This window comes from Protomyctophum parallelum (assembly GCF_964188405.1).
Source record: "Protomyctophum parallelum genome assembly, chromosome: 21".
NCBI classification, from domain to species: Eukaryota; Metazoa; Chordata; class Actinopteri; order Myctophiformes; family Myctophidae; genus Protomyctophum; species Protomyctophum parallelum.
Window position 1 is genome coordinate 38,266,864 of NC_139713.1, and position 17,261 is coordinate 38,284,124.

A 17,261-nucleotide genomic window follows, 5' to 3' on the forward strand; every position below is an offset into this window, starting at 1 on the left:
GACGGACTTAAAACGTGTGGCTGTGATGCTAGAAAACAATGTCACCTGTGTGAATTGAGCGGTGCGGTCTGCTCAACAGTGTGTGATGAACGCGACCTCAATCAGCTGCAGGGGTCAACGGGTCGTACCCCAAACAGACAGACGTACACACAGGGCCAGCCATTGGAGCGATTAGGCACCGCTCACAGATGACCCAAAACAGTGACAGTTGAGGAGAGACTCACAGTTGTAGCAAATAAGTAGACCGGCTTCACCGTCTTCGTAAACATCGATAGCTGCTACAAAGTTCACCTGCAAGCAAAACACAACTCCGGTCAAAGCTCGGTGTCCCCAACTGTATCAGCTGAGAAGCCCAGGACCCAAACTTAGAAACAAGAAATGATCACATAGTGATATTTGTCAGGTGAAAGAAGTGCTGGTTTCTTTATTTAGTAACGAACGCTCCTCTCAACCGGCCGGCTTCCTGTTACCCGTTTCCTGGTCATGTGACCTGAGTAACCAATACATGACAGCAGCGTGTGTGGCAGCCAATCAGGACTAGGACTTTTTTATATGCGCAAACATGTGGAATGACAAATAAAGTGAACCTTGAAACGTTTCATAATGTTTAATTACTGGAATTCTGCTATAAATCTCAATTTTTTTAAATCAACGCTGAAAACCTTTCTTTTTATTCATTCCTTATTCATTATTTAATCGTTCAAGAAAAAATAAAAGAAAACCTATTTAGTCTTATTGGACTGAGCGAATTATAATTTCTGAGGGGCGCTATCCCCTCCTACGTCCAGCTTTGAGGGTTTGTGTAAACACAAACACTGAAGACAAAAGTGAGGACGCAAATTGTGATTGGCCAGAATGAGAGGATGTATGATGACGTATGATGATTTATTAAAGGAGAAAGGGATGAAAACCAGATCACGTGTCGGGGCAGCTGCCCATCCAGCCTCTCCTCCCCAGGTGCTCCTTACTGGGAATCAGAGTGTTGTTGATTCAGACAAGATGCAGCTCTGTAATCACACGCTAAACAAAGAGGACAGGCGGGCCAGAGGTCTTGGCCGTCTCAGATGAAAGCAAAAAATAAATATGTCTGTGTGTCTCTGTGTGTGTGTGTGTGTGTGCGTGCGCGTGCGTGCGTGCGTATGCACTTGGATACTTGTGGCAAATGTCCCCACAAGCTTGGTAGCATTTTAGAAACCCTTTATACTCTATTAAGACCGGAGGGAGATTTTTACAAACGTCTTCTAAACCAGTATTTCTTTCAAGATATGTTTAAAAAATAATTTCAAAATGAGCAGATGTACAAAAATGATGTGGATCTGCTATTTTTGAATCACCAACTATAAAATGACACTGTTTCATGGGTTGCTCGTGTTTCTTTGACTTAAGCTCAATGACTAGGGAAATATTCAGCTTGTGATGCATCAGGATTAGGAATGTATACGTTAGATTTACGGTCTGCAACCTACAGTATAGGCATAACAATAGTTATGCCTAGATTACAAACCAACCATGTAGTGTATGCATGTGCCTGTGTGTAATGCAGTGGTTCCCAAACTTTTTCATGTTAAAGGACCCCTAAATTGACACTAATTAGCCCACAGACCCCCATTTGAAGAGATATGCCAGGGACCTCCATGAGAAAAGATTTTTACAGCTCTAGCAGTGATTCTCAACCTGTTTAATGTCAAGGACCCCCGGTTTGATATGCATTAGTCTACGGACCCCCCATTTAATGGCATTTCTATCTCTGAGACCCCAATGTATATTGTAAAATCTGAGTTAATTTAACTCTGAGAGTGTACAAATGGAACCAAATGGACCCTATACACTTTACAGTCCAGGTACAGTACATACCTATATAAGGGTCCATTTGGATCAAAACTATCCTTTAGCTGCGGAGCCCCTTGAACTCCCTCAAGGACCCCCCCCCCCCCCCCGGACCCCACTCTGAGAAGCACACACTGTGTGTAATGCGTGCGTGTTGCGCGGCCTCCTCCTCCTCACCCTGTTGGCGTCCACGTGGTGCAGCCGGTAGGCGTCGCCCGTGCTCTCGTTGATCAGGTCAAACTGGTGCCGGTACGCCACGCAGATCATGTTGTCGTTCTCCCCCGTCGGCCCGTCCACCAGCGCCATGACCACGGGCGGGTCGCACAGGCAGATCTCCTACAGCACGGAGACACTCACGTTATTATCATTACACACTGCACTGGCTCTGTCTCTCAGGGACGTGCAGAGAGTGTTACAGTGGCTGAAATTACGTAAGAGGGTGCACTTTTTGGAAGAAAATAGCCGATCTACAAGCTCTCAACGCGTCGCGGCGCTATTTCCTCGGGGGGCGTGACCCCCGCACTCGTTGGGCTACTGGAGATGCGGCGATGTGACTAAACAAATTATTTCCAACGTCCAAAATGGTGCGTTCACAAGATCAGGAGAGTTCCGGGGTGGAGAAAAAAGAAAGCCATTCTCGGGTATGGCATGGAAAGGAGAAGAGGACGGGCATTTGCATTACTTTCACCATAGTAAAGGCTGCATTCAGGGTCTGGAGAGGGCAGTTGTTTTATACAGACGGGTAAAAGGGCCCTCTTTGATGTGTGCATGTGCCTGGTTCAGCAGTTCAAGGATCATGCACTGTTGTCACCAACAAATTCTGCCACACCACATTTGCCCAGAGAGCCAGGGAGATCGCCGTTACTGAAAAGACACCCTTATATGGCCATATAAGAACAGAGCTATAACTATTTAACACAAATAAATGTTTTGCGTGACAACAGTGTTGTTTTCGTCGACTAAAACTAAGACGAAAAATGTTCGTCGACTACCTTTTTCCACTGACGAAAACTAAATGGAAACTACATGAAACCAAAGCTAGGAAGGGACTAGTGGACAAGAGATCCAGTATAAGTCATTTTACACTTGGTTGCATGATGAAAATAGCAGATCTACAAGCCCACAACGCGTCGCAGCGCGACGCGTTGTGGGCTTGTAGATCGGCTATTTTCAGCAAGTGGAAAAAAAAAACAGTCATTACGACGGCATCAAGGCCCGCCAAAATACATTTTAGTCGAGTAAATCAACTGTAGATTTAGTCGACTAAAATCTTATGATATTCAGTCGACTAAAACTAGACATTCCAGGTGACTAAAATGTGACTAAAACTAAATGAAAACTACTCAAGAGACTAATGACTAAAACTAAAACCAAACATTGCCACCGCGCCGTATGAATACCCGTATGTACTGGAACTCCTCCACTGGCCAGTCTGTCGCCGCCATGGCGCCGAAGCCTTCGGGGCGCGGCTGTTTCCTGGTGATCAGGAGGAGCTTGTTCCTGATGGCTGCCACTATCCTCAGCTCTGCGCCGTGGTGAGTGTTGATGCAGTACAGATGACAGCCTGGCACAGAGAGGAGACATGAGAGTGCATGCATGCGGTCAGACATGCGAGAGACGCGAGGGAATCACATTTGACCTAGCTGCGGATTTCGAATGCCTTCGAATTGCATTGAAAGAGGGACAAAAGGACGTTGAATCAGAGCATTGAATGCTCCGGTACCGACTGACCTACCGCAACCAGTCTCCAGCGTGAAACGTTATATTGTGACTATTTCAATATTCTAACCACACTGACCTGGGGGTAGATTAGAGTATTGTTAATTCCATATACTAAACAGAAAAAAACATGGCACTTCATCTTTAAGTAAAAGAAAATAAGTACTTTCCCCACTGTACAGTAGCGTGGGTGAGAGTGGCACCATGTCACAGATCAATGTTGTGGCTTGGAGCGAGGTGTGTGTGTGTGTGTGTGTGTGTGTGTGTGTGTGTGTGTGTGTGTGTGTGTAAGAGTGTGTACAATAGAGCTAGACCCCTTATACTATATAAGGGACATTACTTGACGTACAACGCTAGCTGCAATTAGGCAGCCGTTGTGTGCCGGTTTTAACCACTTTTTTCAAGCGTGCCATTATAGGCAAAATCTTTCAAGATTCTTAAAACGTTTTACTGGTCCATTTGGTTCCATTTGGTACACTCTCGGAATTACGACGGCACGTTGAAAAGAAGTTGTGCGAAAAAAATGTAGTGAGAAAAGCGTGTCTAATGTTTAATATGAGTGTGCACAGTCAGTGCATGTGTTATCACACACATTCACACACACACATGCATATATACCCTTGACTTGCATAATTTTATTAAAAAGGAAAAGAAAACGAACCTTTAGTTTTCTCCAGTTTGTTTTCTCGGCTGTCACACTTGGTCCTGACCGCCTGCCGGTCCTCCAGGCCCCTCTTCAGGCCGCTCAGTCTGAAGACGTACAGCCGAGAGTCCTTCCCTGTAAGCAGCCAACACCACAAGGTCTTTACACAATAAAACACCTGAAGACGTACAGCCGAGAGTCCTTCCCTGTAAGCAGGCAACACCACAAGGTCTTTACACAATAAAACACCTGAAGACGTACAGCCGAGAGTCCTTCCCTGTAAGCAGCCAACACCACAAGGTCTTTACACAATAAAACACCTGAAGACGTACAGCCCAGAGTCCTTCCCTGTAACCAGCCAACACCACAAGGTCTTTACACAATAAAACACCTGAAGACGTACAGCCGAGAGTCCTTCCCTGTAAGCAGCCAACACCACAAGGTCTTTACACAATAAAACACCTGAAGACGTACAGCCCAGAGTCCTTCCCTGTAAGCAGCCAACACCACAAGGTCTTTACACAATAAAACACCTGAAGACGTACAGCCCAGAGTCCTTCCCTGTAAGCAGCCAACACCACAAGGTCTTTACACAACACCAGCATGCCTACAGTATACTTTATTTACTGTCTTTGTTTGTTTATTTGGACAATGCATATTAATGGACGTCACATGGACGGAACACAGCGTAACAAAAGAAATACACCTAAAATAATCATGAATGGTCGCAGCTTTGGTTTTCAAGCAACAATTGTTTCAGATTAAATTTAAAAGATGGAAATGTAGCACAATCCCTTATACGCAGAGGAGGGCCATTCCATGCTACACAACCCTGTACTGAGAGGACATTTTGGCCCAATGTTGTTTGCCGGTGTGGCACTTGGCAGTCTCCTCGAGTGGTGGCTCTGGTACTGATTCCCCTATCAGGCTTCCGTTTAATTAATTCACTTAAGGGGGGCGGGCACAGACCATGTAGGGTCTTGTATATGACCCCAACCTGTTTGAAGTATAGGGCAGGGGTTGACACTAAAGTCTCAGAGGCACTTGCCTGTCATATCTACATTTGTATGCCAAATACCTACAACATAGCTATGAATATGAATATGGGTTCACACTTATTTTGAATTGTAGCAACAGCACATTATAGGTAATAATAACAGTGCTCTTATTTTACATTCAGACCAAAACAGAGGAAAATACAGGATCTTTGGAAAACAATTGAGAACAAAAGGTCAGTAAGCTAGTGTATTGAAAAGAGGACAAAAGCTGAACATTAAAAGAGAAAGAAAACACTGGATTCGTTTAAGAGAAATAACTATGTCCGTGTCACCAAGACTAGAAGGGTTAAGTGGTAAAAAGCACTGGTGCCAAGCTGCACTAATAACATTGATCGTTACATGGCTGTCACTGTGTCACATGATGGCGGCTCTGAGAGGCACTACCATTATCACAGAATCACTTATGTCATCACCCAGTCAATGCTGCGTGAGTTAGAGGTTGTCACACCACTGTGAATGAATCATGGGGCAAGGTGGCCCGTAAATCTTCCTGTGTTCGTGTGTGTGTGTGTGTGTGTGTGTGTGTGTGTGTATGTGTGTGTGCGCGTCCGTCCGTGCGTGCGTGTGTGTGTGTGTGTGACACTGACTGTATATAAACCATACATAATATAGAGCAGACACCCGGCATTGTCACACCCTGAGCAAGCAATTGTTACGACAGGTGTCAATAAAACATTTTTTATTGTTTGGATTGTTTGGGCCCAATCCATCCCAGAATGCACTCTGTTCCTGCCCGGAAGGAGGAGTGAAATCGCCTCATGCGCTTTTGAGCAACTTAATGCAAGTGCATGGGAGGAGAAAGCCGGTGCCGTCTAAGGAATGAACCCAGTAAGACCTGCAGAGGATCTGAACAGTTTTATGACTCCATGTCAGTGGTTCTCATACTTTTCACAAACGCCCAGAATTATCTGAATTAGGCGGCGGACCTCCTTCTGAAAATATTTAGTTCCAGGGACGCGCCATAAGAAAATATTTGAGTTAAAAACCTTCGCAGTGAAAGTACAGTATAATATATACAAAGATTTTTTTTTTAAATAGCCAAAAGGTTAAAATAATGGTTAAAGTGGTTAAAAGCTAAGGTGACACAGATCTTAACCCATTCTGAACGGGCACCCATTTTGGTGTTGGCATCATGTTATGCTTTAGATATTGAAAAATAGCAGACCTACAAGCTCATATCGCGCCACCGAGTGGCGCGATACGAGCTTGTAGGTCTGCTATTTTTTTGAAAAATCGAACAACGACTGACATTTTTTAGAATCTGATCTCGGGTCAGAATGGGTTAATAATCAGACCAGTGTGTGTCCAGTGGAAACCTCGTATGAATCTGATCTCAGGTCAGAATGGGTTAATGAAGGTTCTTGCCTACCCTTGTCAGCCCTGACGATGAGGAGGTCCTGAGGCTCCAGGACGTGCATCTGCTTCACCACCATGCTCTTGTCAAAGACCTGGACGGGTGGCAGCGTGGCCTGTGTCTCTGCAAGGCAACACCACACATGCACACTTCAAACACTTACAGTGTCAATGGGCTATACTGTATATGTGACTGAGGGACTGCCATTGGACTTTTTTGAATTTTTGTTTTTTCCATGTCATATCAAAGCAGGGAATCATAGCTTCAAATTGACATATTGGTTGTTCAGTTTGACCCACCAGTTTTGGAGATGTGGCTTATAGAGTAATGTCTTGCAGAAAACAAAAAAATTTTCCTGTCAAAAATAAAAACTGGTATACTTGACAACGAAATCTATACTAGGATTGAGTTGGCTTGGTCTGAATCTGACAACGTTGGACATGCAATCTATTTTTGGTTGAGAAACAACCCAATAATGCCAGAGACTATAGGACTTAATAAAGGGTTGCCATGTTAAAAGCAAACATGCAGCCAAGCATGAAAGTGTAGTCAGCGATTGTGCGTAGCACTCACCAGCATTGGACACAGCGGGGTCTGAGCCTGAAACGTGGACAAACACATCAACATGACCATGTTAGACCAGGGGAAACGTGGACAAACACATCAACATGACCATGTTAGACCAGGGGAAACGTGGACAAACACATCAACATGACCATGTTAGACCAGGGGAAACGTGGACAAACACATCAACATGACCATGTTAGACCAGGGGAAACGTGGACAAACACATCAACATGACCATGTTAGACCAGGGGAAACGTGGACAAACACATCAACATGACCATGTTAGACCAGGGGAAACGTGGACAAACACATCAACATGACCATGTTAGACCAGGGGGGTCCAAAAGGTAGATCACATGGGACAATCATTTTTTGGGGGGGTAAATCGTGTTGAGGGTGGTTGTAAAATCCGAGTGGAATAGTAAGAGAGTGGCGACACGCTTTGATCTCGCCGCAAAGCGGGTGCCTATAGGGCTATAGTTCCAAACATTGGAACTATCCCATTGAGATAGAATGAGCAGTAAAGAGTATTTGAAGTGATCAAGTTTTGAAGCATCTTCCAGAAACACGAATGGTCTCAGAAATGTCATATAACATCAACCTTAATGCCTCAAACCTTTGCTGTCTGCCGGTCAGCCTAAAACATCATCATTTCATTCTCAGTCTTGAGATGTCATTTTTTTGGGTCACTTTTGTTTTTGTTGCTTTATTCCATGCATTGTAACGGGCGGAAACAATGTGCAGATAGACGTCCATATATTGACGAGGATGACCTCACCGTCCAACAGTACGAGCCCTGCGGTGTCCGTGGCAACCAGCAGAGACTGACCCCACGAGTCAGCACACACCATCTCATAGGGGAACGTACTGCAGAAAGGCTGCGACTCCCATGGCTGTAACACACGCATGCACGCACACACACACAGGCATACAGTACGCACGCACATGCACATGCGCGCGCGCGCACACACACACACACACACACACGCACACACACACTTGGATTACTGCTCGCATTAGAACACTATGACAGCAGTAGTACAGAGAGAATCAAATGAGCCTCAGAAGAGTGGTTCTCAAAGTGGCGTCCAGGGGCGTCCACTCGCTACGTTTGTTCATAATAATAATATAATGACATTTTGTTTGACCACTTTAACCCTACTGTAAAAATACATCGGCTATTTTCGAAAGAAACACATTTTGGAATATCTTTATGTCTGTAACATTTTAACAAGCCAAATCTTCTCCTATGGGAGGGAGGTCCATTATTTATTCTGCATCCGAGCCACGGCCGGGCCGCCATTTGATGAGATTTAGCCTCTCAGGCCCAAAACGTAGAAGATTTTGTACACAATTCCATGCTGTATTGATGTGGTACCATTAGGAGAAAGAACAGGCAAACGCTGATCAAAATAACAATTCTTCTACATTCTCTAATAATTGTCTAGACTTCTTGTAAATGAAGTAACGCAGCTGTTTAACTCTTTAACTTTTAACTCTTGAGGGGGGAAAAATGAAACCAAATGGACCCGTATAGGGCGTTCTGCTGACCTCTTTCCTACAGAGACCTGTGGTGACAAGGCTGGTGGGAGCGTCTCCTCTAACGATGGTCTTCAGCTTTAAGGCCTGTATGGAAAAGACACAGTGCATCTCTGTAAACGCTGTGACCTCACACAGAACACAGTACGCCTCATTGCTGTTTATCCCATTCTGACCTGAGATCAGATTCATACGAGGTTTCCACTGGACACACACTGGTCTGATTGACCCATTCTGACCTGAGATCAGATTCTAAAAAAATGTCAGTCGTTCTTCGATTTTTTCCAAAAATAGAAGACCTACAAGCTCGTAGCGCGCCACTCGGTGGCGCGCTATGAGCTTGTAGGTCTGCTATTTTTTCAACAGCTAAAGCACGACATGATGCCAACACCAAAATGGGTTATTATCTATCTAGAGATGGTAGACATACGGCCATTTTGTCTGTGTTGTGAGATCTCACTGGGACATGTATGTCGCTTCTCGCGTGCGTTTAATCTAAAGCCCAGTAGTTCAGACCTTGATTGATTGAACACTTTATTAACAGTTTGCAGGGGGAAAAACACAGACTAATTCATAACTCGTAGACGGCGGTAGAAGTATATCTGACTAATGTTTAGTATTATCAACAGGTCATTTCCATCCACATGCATCTTTGACAGAACCCCCTCAATGACCTGTGTGTGTGTGTGTGTGTGTGTGTGTGTGTGTGTGTGTGTGTGTGTGTTACCTGCCCTATCCTGACAAATTCGGCCTGTCGCGCTTCCTCCTTCTTGCGTGCAGACTTGGGCGACTCGGGGAGCACGTCGCTGAAGGAACGTCTGTTCAACATGTTCTGAGGGGAGAAAGGAACCTGTATATGGTATGGAACATCAATACACACGAGCACGCACACACACAGCAGACAAACACACGCACACACAGAGATCCCAGCTCACACATGTACACACACATGTACGCACACACACATGTACACACACACACACACATACACACACACACACACACACGCAAGGGGAAACAGGAAGCAAAAAGTCGTCTCAGAGGAGGAGGGGGAGGTTAGCACAATAAAAGCTAAACCATGTCAGGAGAGAGAGAGAGAGAGTGGGGCGGAGGACATGGAGAAGAAAGGAGCAGGTGTGATGGAGAGAGAGAGAAAGACAGCACTGCAGTGTGGATACGTTGTCTCTGTTGGGTGGAAACCAGGGTTAAAGAAATCCCGAAAACGGCAAATGTATTTTGGATGCTTTTTCGCCTGGCGGTGTGGCATGATCAAGCTGATTGCGTAGGTAAACAGCTGACCTACAAGCTCAAAACACGTGGCCGCGAGACACATTGTTAGCGTATAGATTGGCTGTTTTAGCTATTTTTTTAAGATTTGGGTAAATTCGTGAAGATGTAGGTGAATTTGGCACAGTTGGGTGGTCTTGGTAGTCGGTTTTGGCAGGGTTTGGTGCTCATGCTGAGGTTATGGTGGGGTTAGTTGGGTTCATGGTGGGCTTATGGTGAGGTTACGGTGAGCTAAGAGTCAGTGGTTCCCAAAGTGAAAATAGCAGATTTACAAGCTCACAACACAATGCTTCACGCCGTGTTGTGAGCATGTAAATTGTCTAGTTTCACTACTTTGTTTTGCTAATTTGTGGAATGTCTTCGATTTCTCTTGTGTGTGTTTTTTGAAAATGTTTTGAAACAAACATATTTAAAAGCCAAACGTAGGAAACGGAAATGAAGGGACCCATAAAAATGTGTCTGCGACCCACAAATGTGTCCCGACCCACTGTCGGGGAACCAGCGGGCTGAACGATACCTTATGGAGGTCAGGCGTGAGGTCCTGGTAGAGGGAGCGGATCAGCATGTCCAACGTCCGCTGGCGTTTCTGGGCAAACGTCGGCGTCTCCAAAGTGGCTTTCTCTCCATTTATTACTGTGGTGGTACATGAAGAGAGACAGTAGGGTTCTCCATTTATTACTGTGGTGGTACATGAAGAGAGACAGTAGGGTTCTCCATTTATTACTGTGGTGGTACATGAAGAGAGACAGTAGGGTTCTCCATTTATTACTGTGGTGGTACATGAAGAGAGACAGTAGGGTTCTCCATTTATTACTGTGGTGGTACATGAAGAGAGACAGTAGGGTTCTCCATTTATTACTGTGGTGGTACATGAAGAGAGACAGCAGGGTTCTCCATTTATTACTGTGGTGGTACATGAAGAGAGACAGTAGGGTTCTCCATTTATTACTGTGGTGGTACATGAAGAGAGACAGTAGGGTTCTCCATTTATTACTGTGGTGGTACATGAAGAGAGACAGTAGGGTTCTCCATTTATTACTGTGGTGGTACATGAAGAGAGACAGTAGTTCTTATCATCGTACATCATGACGCAATATGTCCATTTGCTCAGACACTGACGTAAAATTGTCCTTTGTGTAAAAGGAGAAATTCTCCATTCATTGTCAATGGGAGTTTAATGTTTGTGTGAGACGAAAAATCTACACTAATAGCTGAATATAGGAGCCCCTCAAAAAAACAACATGTGAACGAGTGATTTATTTGGTAACCATGTATTTGTCTGCTTACATTTGACTAATAAAAAGTCCCTGAATTCTTGGTGGTCAGTAAATACGGGCGGAGATGGGAGAGGTGGTCCAAACAGTGGCACGCTCTCCTCTGAAAAAATCTTCAACCTGTGACAGAAAGTGTACAAATGTAACCAAATGGACCATTTGTACATGCTCAGAGTAACAGTATACACATGGATGGATTTACTTTGTTACACATGAATCAGGTCTCCATTTTCACACACACAGCATTGCAATAACAAAAGCCACTCACCTGTAACTGTCATTCTGGCTATTATACCTAACTAATGCAAAGATATCTGCAATGGAAGTCAAGGAAATACAAGCAAGAACTAATAAGACACAAATTGTCTAATGCAACCCTGGGCACTATCTATCTATCTATCTATCTATCTATCTATCTATCTATCTATCTAATGCAATCAGATAGGACTTTTCTGTTTGGATGTATCGGACTGTCAAGGCCATAACGTAGTTTTTTGCCACTCAGTAGGCGTTCCCAAACTTCCGGTTATGATGATAACCTCTTTGTGGCATAGTAAAACCCATAAAAACATGTAATTGCGGGGGTACTTGACATGAAAATGTTTGATCCTCTCCACTGCTATAGCAACATATGTTTTTTTTGGGGGTTTTTTAAGTTTAGTTTTAGACATACAAAGACATTTGTAGAATGGGCCTCGAGGTCTTGACTTAACCCATTCTGACCGGGCACCCATTTTGGTGTCAGCATCATGTTATGCTTTAGCTATTGAAAAATAGCAGATCTACAAGCTCATATCGCGCCACCGAGTGGCGCGATACGAGCTTGTAGGTCTGCTATTTTTTTGAAAAATCGAAGACACTTTTAGAATCTGATCTCAGGTCAGAATGGGTTAATAATGAAACTGTCGGCCCAGGCCGTAGCGTAACGGTCTGGGCACCGGACTGGTAATCCAGTCGCAGTGTGCCGCGGGTTCGACTCCCGGACCCGACACGGCCTTTACTGCATGTCATCCCCCCATCTCTCTCCCGTTTCCTGTCAGCCTACTGTCTGTCCCTTCAAAAATCAATAAAAGGCGTAAGCCGCAAAAATATATCTTAAAAAAAAAAAAATAATAATGAAACTGTCAGGATGTAATAGACATTTTTAGAATCTGATCTCAGGTCAGAATGGGTTAAAGGGTTAAATTGCTGGCTGGTGTCAAAGATACGGGTGAAGTGAGATCGGATCATGGAAGGTTTAAACGATGGCGAGGCGTCGTCTCCTTCCTGGAATACGATGGTGACGATGTCATTCCCGATGTGTCGCTTTCTCTCCACCTGGCACGGAGGAGCAATCAGAGAGGAGGATGAGGCACCACTTATTTATATATATTTATTTTTTTTAGCAGGTGAACTTCGAGCAAGACCTGACCAAAATGGCATTTCAAATACAAACATACTAAAGACACTAAAGACAAAAATAATAATAATAATAAGGAAAATGTCTGGGACTGGAAATGGGGTTAGAATGGTTGCAGGGCAAACGGAGATTACGATAATGACAATAACAGAAATAAAAGATATAACACTACTATACAATAAAACATCTATCTCTATATTTCGGATTCTTGTAGTAAGAATCAACGGTTCCCGAGCAATGTAATGATTGTGTCCCCTATCTCTTGTTTCCTTAGTGTGAGCTGTGAGCCTGCTGTACACCCCCTGGACATGACGCTAGTATGTCACAGGGACTTAACCTCAATCCAACCCTTCACGGCGAGTGCCAAGCTACGGCGCATCGGGTACCATTTCTCGTAGGCTTTGGTATGAACCGGCCCGGGGATTTAACGCCCAACCTCTCAATCTCAGGGCGGACACTCTAACCACAAGCCCCTCCGAGCATGCCTATCAGCTAGCAATGTTCCCCATCCAAAACCTTGCCAACAAGATAAATGAGACGCAGATGGCGGACTAAAATCTCTTTTCAACATAGCATGTGTGGAATTATGTGTCTTTTCTCATTGCCATTTTAACCACATCATGGACCATAGAATCCCTATTCCGTGCATGTCATATCTCATTTGAGCTTGTAGACGTGCTATTTTCAGAGAGATTTGGTGTAGAAGGAAAAAAAGGGAGGGGTCAAAGTACCCCCTGGGGGACCCCCGTCAACGGAATATATACTGGGGTTTAAGTGGCTGAAACAGCCTCATCGAAACAACGATGAAGCAAAAGGTAGATCTGTCTGAATATAAGCCGCCTTCCACTGTAAACCCAATATACTTTCATTGGATGTCAAATAGCAGAAACAACCGATCTGCTGTACATGCTCCCTAACGCATTGCAATGTGCCGCACTGTGTGCAGAATGTTCAGCCATGACGTGCCCAGATTAGGGACACTAGGGTCCATGTGGTTAATTAATAATTGGAACACTTTCATCTACGAACCTCGGTAGCTGAAACACCACCAACAACAGTATCGCCAAATGGGTCGCTTTATTTGCTTTACAGTATGCCACCCAACCCATTACCCTAATAGCTGCAGAAGACAACTTCAACTACTATGTTAATTACTTTCTCATGTGAACTGAGAGCTTGCCATTAAGGTGTACAGACAGACACAGACACAGACACAGACACAGACACACACACACACACACACACACACACACACACACACACACACGCACACGCACACGCACACGCACACACACACACACGGCATGTGAGAGGAATGCATTTTTATTCATTAGAAACAGCCGAATGTGTTTTAGGAGAAATCCAATAATGGCTAAGATCAGTGCCAACAGTCCACCCTCTCAAATCCCAGTCAATGATATTGACGGAGCTGTGGGTGGATAGCATTCCCTCTGCAAAAGGACCACACTCGGCTGAGGCTCAGTGAAAACCCAGCTCACAGACTACAGCATGGGATAATCAGGGAGATTTCATGTCGGGATCACTATCCGGAAGGATCACTATCAGGAAGGGCGTTCCCAGGTCGAGCCTGATCGGGAGCAGATGACCTGTGCGGTGTGAGGGATTCAAACTAGATCCGATCTTTAAAGCCTCACAGAGTCACAACGCATTGCGCTGCGACACACACACACACACACCCAGACACACGTGTGCGTGCGCACACACACACACACACACACACACACACACACCCACCCACACACACACACACACCCACCTGCTGTTTGTTCTCCTTAGAGTAGGGTAACATGGTCGACACGTGGAACATGAGTTCATGGCCCTGATACACCGTGTAGATGGAATTCATTCCTGTAGTGTCGTCTGCGGAGGAAAGGGGGCGACAGAGCGGAGACAGAGTATTGATTTGAGAGGCAAGCCGAGGAAAGGTTTCACAACGTGAATGCAATTTCAAAACACAGCGTTCATTTAACTCTGAGAGTGTACATTGAAGATGATTGATTACATTGATCGTGTAAAATGTCCTTCTCCATTTTGTTTTGTTTGCTTTAACCCATTCTGACCTGAGATCAGATTCATACGAGGTTTCCACTGGACTCACACTGGTCTGATGAACCCATTCTGACCTGAGATCAGATTCTAAAAATGTCAGTCGTTCTTCGATTTTTCAAAAATAGCAGACCTACAAGCTCATAGCGCGCCACTCGGTGGCGCGCTATGAGCTTGTAGATCTGCTATTTTTCAATAGCTAAAGCATAACATGATGCTAACACCAAAATGGGTTCCCGTTCAGAATGGGTTAAAGACTTGAGGACGATTGTACAAATGACAATTTTTTTTTCGTTTCACTTGATTTTCCTTTTAAATGGGCGTGGCTATTGATTCAGGGGCTGGAGACAGGCTAAGTAGTTGTCTCACCTCACACAAGAATTTTCTAAAATGTTCAAAAATAATGTACTACTATTTTTGAATAGCCAACGCTAAAATCAGATTTTTAACCCATTCTGTACGGGAACCCATTTTGGTGTTGGCATCATGTTATGCTTTAGCTATTGAAAAATAGCAGATCTACAAGCTCATGTAGGTCTGCTATTTTTGAAAAATCGAAGAACGACTGACATTTTTAGAATCTGATCTCAGGTCAGAATGGGTTAATCAGACCAGTGTGTGTCCAGTGGAAACGACGTATGAATCTGATCTCAGGTCAGAATGGGTTAATGGGTTAAAGGGGACATAATGTCTTATTAATCTTTTACAAAAGAACAAGTAACTACATAACAAACAAGCGGAGCTTTCCTTGGCGGTGGAAGCTGTCCGGTCCATGCATGGTCCCAGCGGTACGCTCTCAGAGTTATGGGGGTCCTTGAAATTAAAACGTGATGAGAGATAAATGACGAACGGAGAGTGTTCTCTTACTCTTGGTGTCCAGGCCACCGCGGTAGCCCACCCATCCCTGAAGTGTGACTGTATCTCCGAGCAGATTCAGAAACTTATCGAAGTTCTCACTGCCCGTCTCTAAAAAGAAAACACAGGACACATTTCAGCACACACTATACATTTTAAGCTGATAAATGAGTTCTCTCTTCTGAATGGATAAAACTGGTATCCCAACTTGACCATTCATTTTGCTGATAAGCAGTACTGGAGAGACAGCCGTTACTGAACAAACACTGTACAGCAGTGGTTTTCAATCCTTCTCATATCAAGGCCCATTATTTATTTGCCATTTGAGCCACGGACCACCATTTGATGACATTTAGCCTCTTAGACACAACAAAATGTTGTTGTCATTGGATAAGATTTTGTCCACATTTCCATGCTGTATTGAGGTTGGTAGCATTAGGAGAGATTACAGGCAAACGTCGATCAAAATAACATATTTTCTAACTCTTGAGAGCGTAAAATGAAACCAAATGGACCCGTTTAATCTTTACGCTCTCAAAGAGTTAAAGATCTATAAGGGTCCATTTGGTTACAGACTCTCCATCATCTAGCTGGGAATCCCCTGAAGGACCACTGGTTGAAAACCACTGCTCAACAGCAATGATCACTTTGATTTGATGTTTCCATTTCACAAAAACATACACTAGTACATTACAGTGTCAAAACACTTACCGTTGCTAAACATCTCATCATCCGTCAGCTGCCCATCTTTGGCATACAGCACGCCGAATTTGAAGTTCACAGAGCCCTACAAAGACAAGACTCCATGAAATGAGTGACCTTTGCACGTACAACAACATTTCAATCTTTCAAATTGAAATACTATGTCCATGCATTCAAAAGCAATTTCCACACATGCAGTAGAAAAGCTTGTAAGGTTTCTGTCGGGCAGAAACCTTGTATCTGCCTATTTTAACTTTCTTTTTTCATTCTTCTTCTTCTTCTTCCGTAAACCAATGTCCTACGTGATCGTACTACAGCGTCACACAAAAGGATCATCAAAGCGAAGCGACGCATTTTGATCTTCTATTTTTGATATACTTTCGAATATGAATCCTGAAAAGTAACAGTTTTGGACATACTAATGATGACTAGTAGCTATATATGTTGATAAGTGAAGCATGAGTTCAGGGTGGTGAAGCTTGATCAATCAATCAATATATATCAAAAAGTCTACTGAACAATCAACTGATAGTTTCAACTTTAAACTTGCCACAAGAAAAACGGTATAATTTGAGTTCCATCCCACGTACCTCTTGTTCTTCCAACACCAGTAGATCCTGAGAGAGAAGAACATAACAGTTAATGTTTATAGCAGAGATACAACATGCTCACAACAACGCGTCACGGTGCGACCCGTTGCTTGTTGTATGTATCTCCGCTCTGTCGGATGGAAACCTCAGACGTTCCAAAAATCTAATAAAAAGAATAGCAAAAGTAGCTGATCTACAATTACCAGGTCGTTTCGAGGAAGCAATCTGATTGGTTGAAACAGCTTTCTAGCCGTGGTTCAAATGAGCACCACTCCACCCAATCAAAACAGAGTATTCAGCTGCTTTGTTTTCCCAGAGCACAGCAAACTCGGTGGCTAGGCTAGCTAGTTTCTTGGGACATTTGTGGTCGTAGTGACTAC

At 44.0% G+C, this 17,261-nt stretch overlaps 1 protein-coding gene across 4 annotated transcripts in view; it reads right to left on the bottom strand.

Annotated features, from left to right (window-relative positions):
• Nucleotides 1-17,261, bottom strand: part of garnl3 (GTPase activating Rap/RanGAP domain like 3) — a 136,984-nt gene that overhangs the window by 15,289 nt on the left and 104,434 nt on the right. For all 4 annotated transcript variants that reach the window (XM_083794064.1, XM_083794066.1, XM_083794063.1 and 1 more), the window contains exons 8-24: nt 16,882-16,908; nt 16,301-16,376; nt 15,602-15,700; nt 14,445-14,548; nt 12,477-12,585; nt 11,537-11,582; nt 11,282-11,388; nt 10,512-10,627; nt 9,435-9,539; nt 8,720-8,794; nt 7,947-8,061; nt 7,175-7,201; nt 6,617-6,724; nt 4,208-4,324; nt 3,228-3,391; nt 2,005-2,163; nt 225-291 (exon numbers count right to left, since the gene is read on the bottom strand). In XM_083794064.1, coding sequence (XP_083650190.1) covers nt 225-291; nt 2,005-2,163; nt 3,228-3,391; nt 4,208-4,324; nt 6,617-6,724; nt 7,175-7,201; nt 7,947-8,061; nt 8,720-8,794; nt 9,435-9,539; nt 10,512-10,627; nt 11,282-11,388; nt 11,537-11,582; nt 12,477-12,585; nt 14,445-14,548; nt 15,602-15,700; nt 16,301-16,376; nt 16,882-16,908 — 1,621 coding nt within the window. The remainder of the gene's footprint in view (nt 1-224; nt 292-2,004; nt 2,164-3,227; nt 3,392-4,207; nt 4,325-6,616; nt 6,725-7,174; nt 7,202-7,946; nt 8,062-8,719; nt 8,795-9,434; nt 9,540-10,511; nt 10,628-11,281; nt 11,389-11,536; nt 11,583-12,476; nt 12,586-14,444; nt 14,549-15,601; nt 15,701-16,300; nt 16,377-16,881; nt 16,909-17,261) is intronic.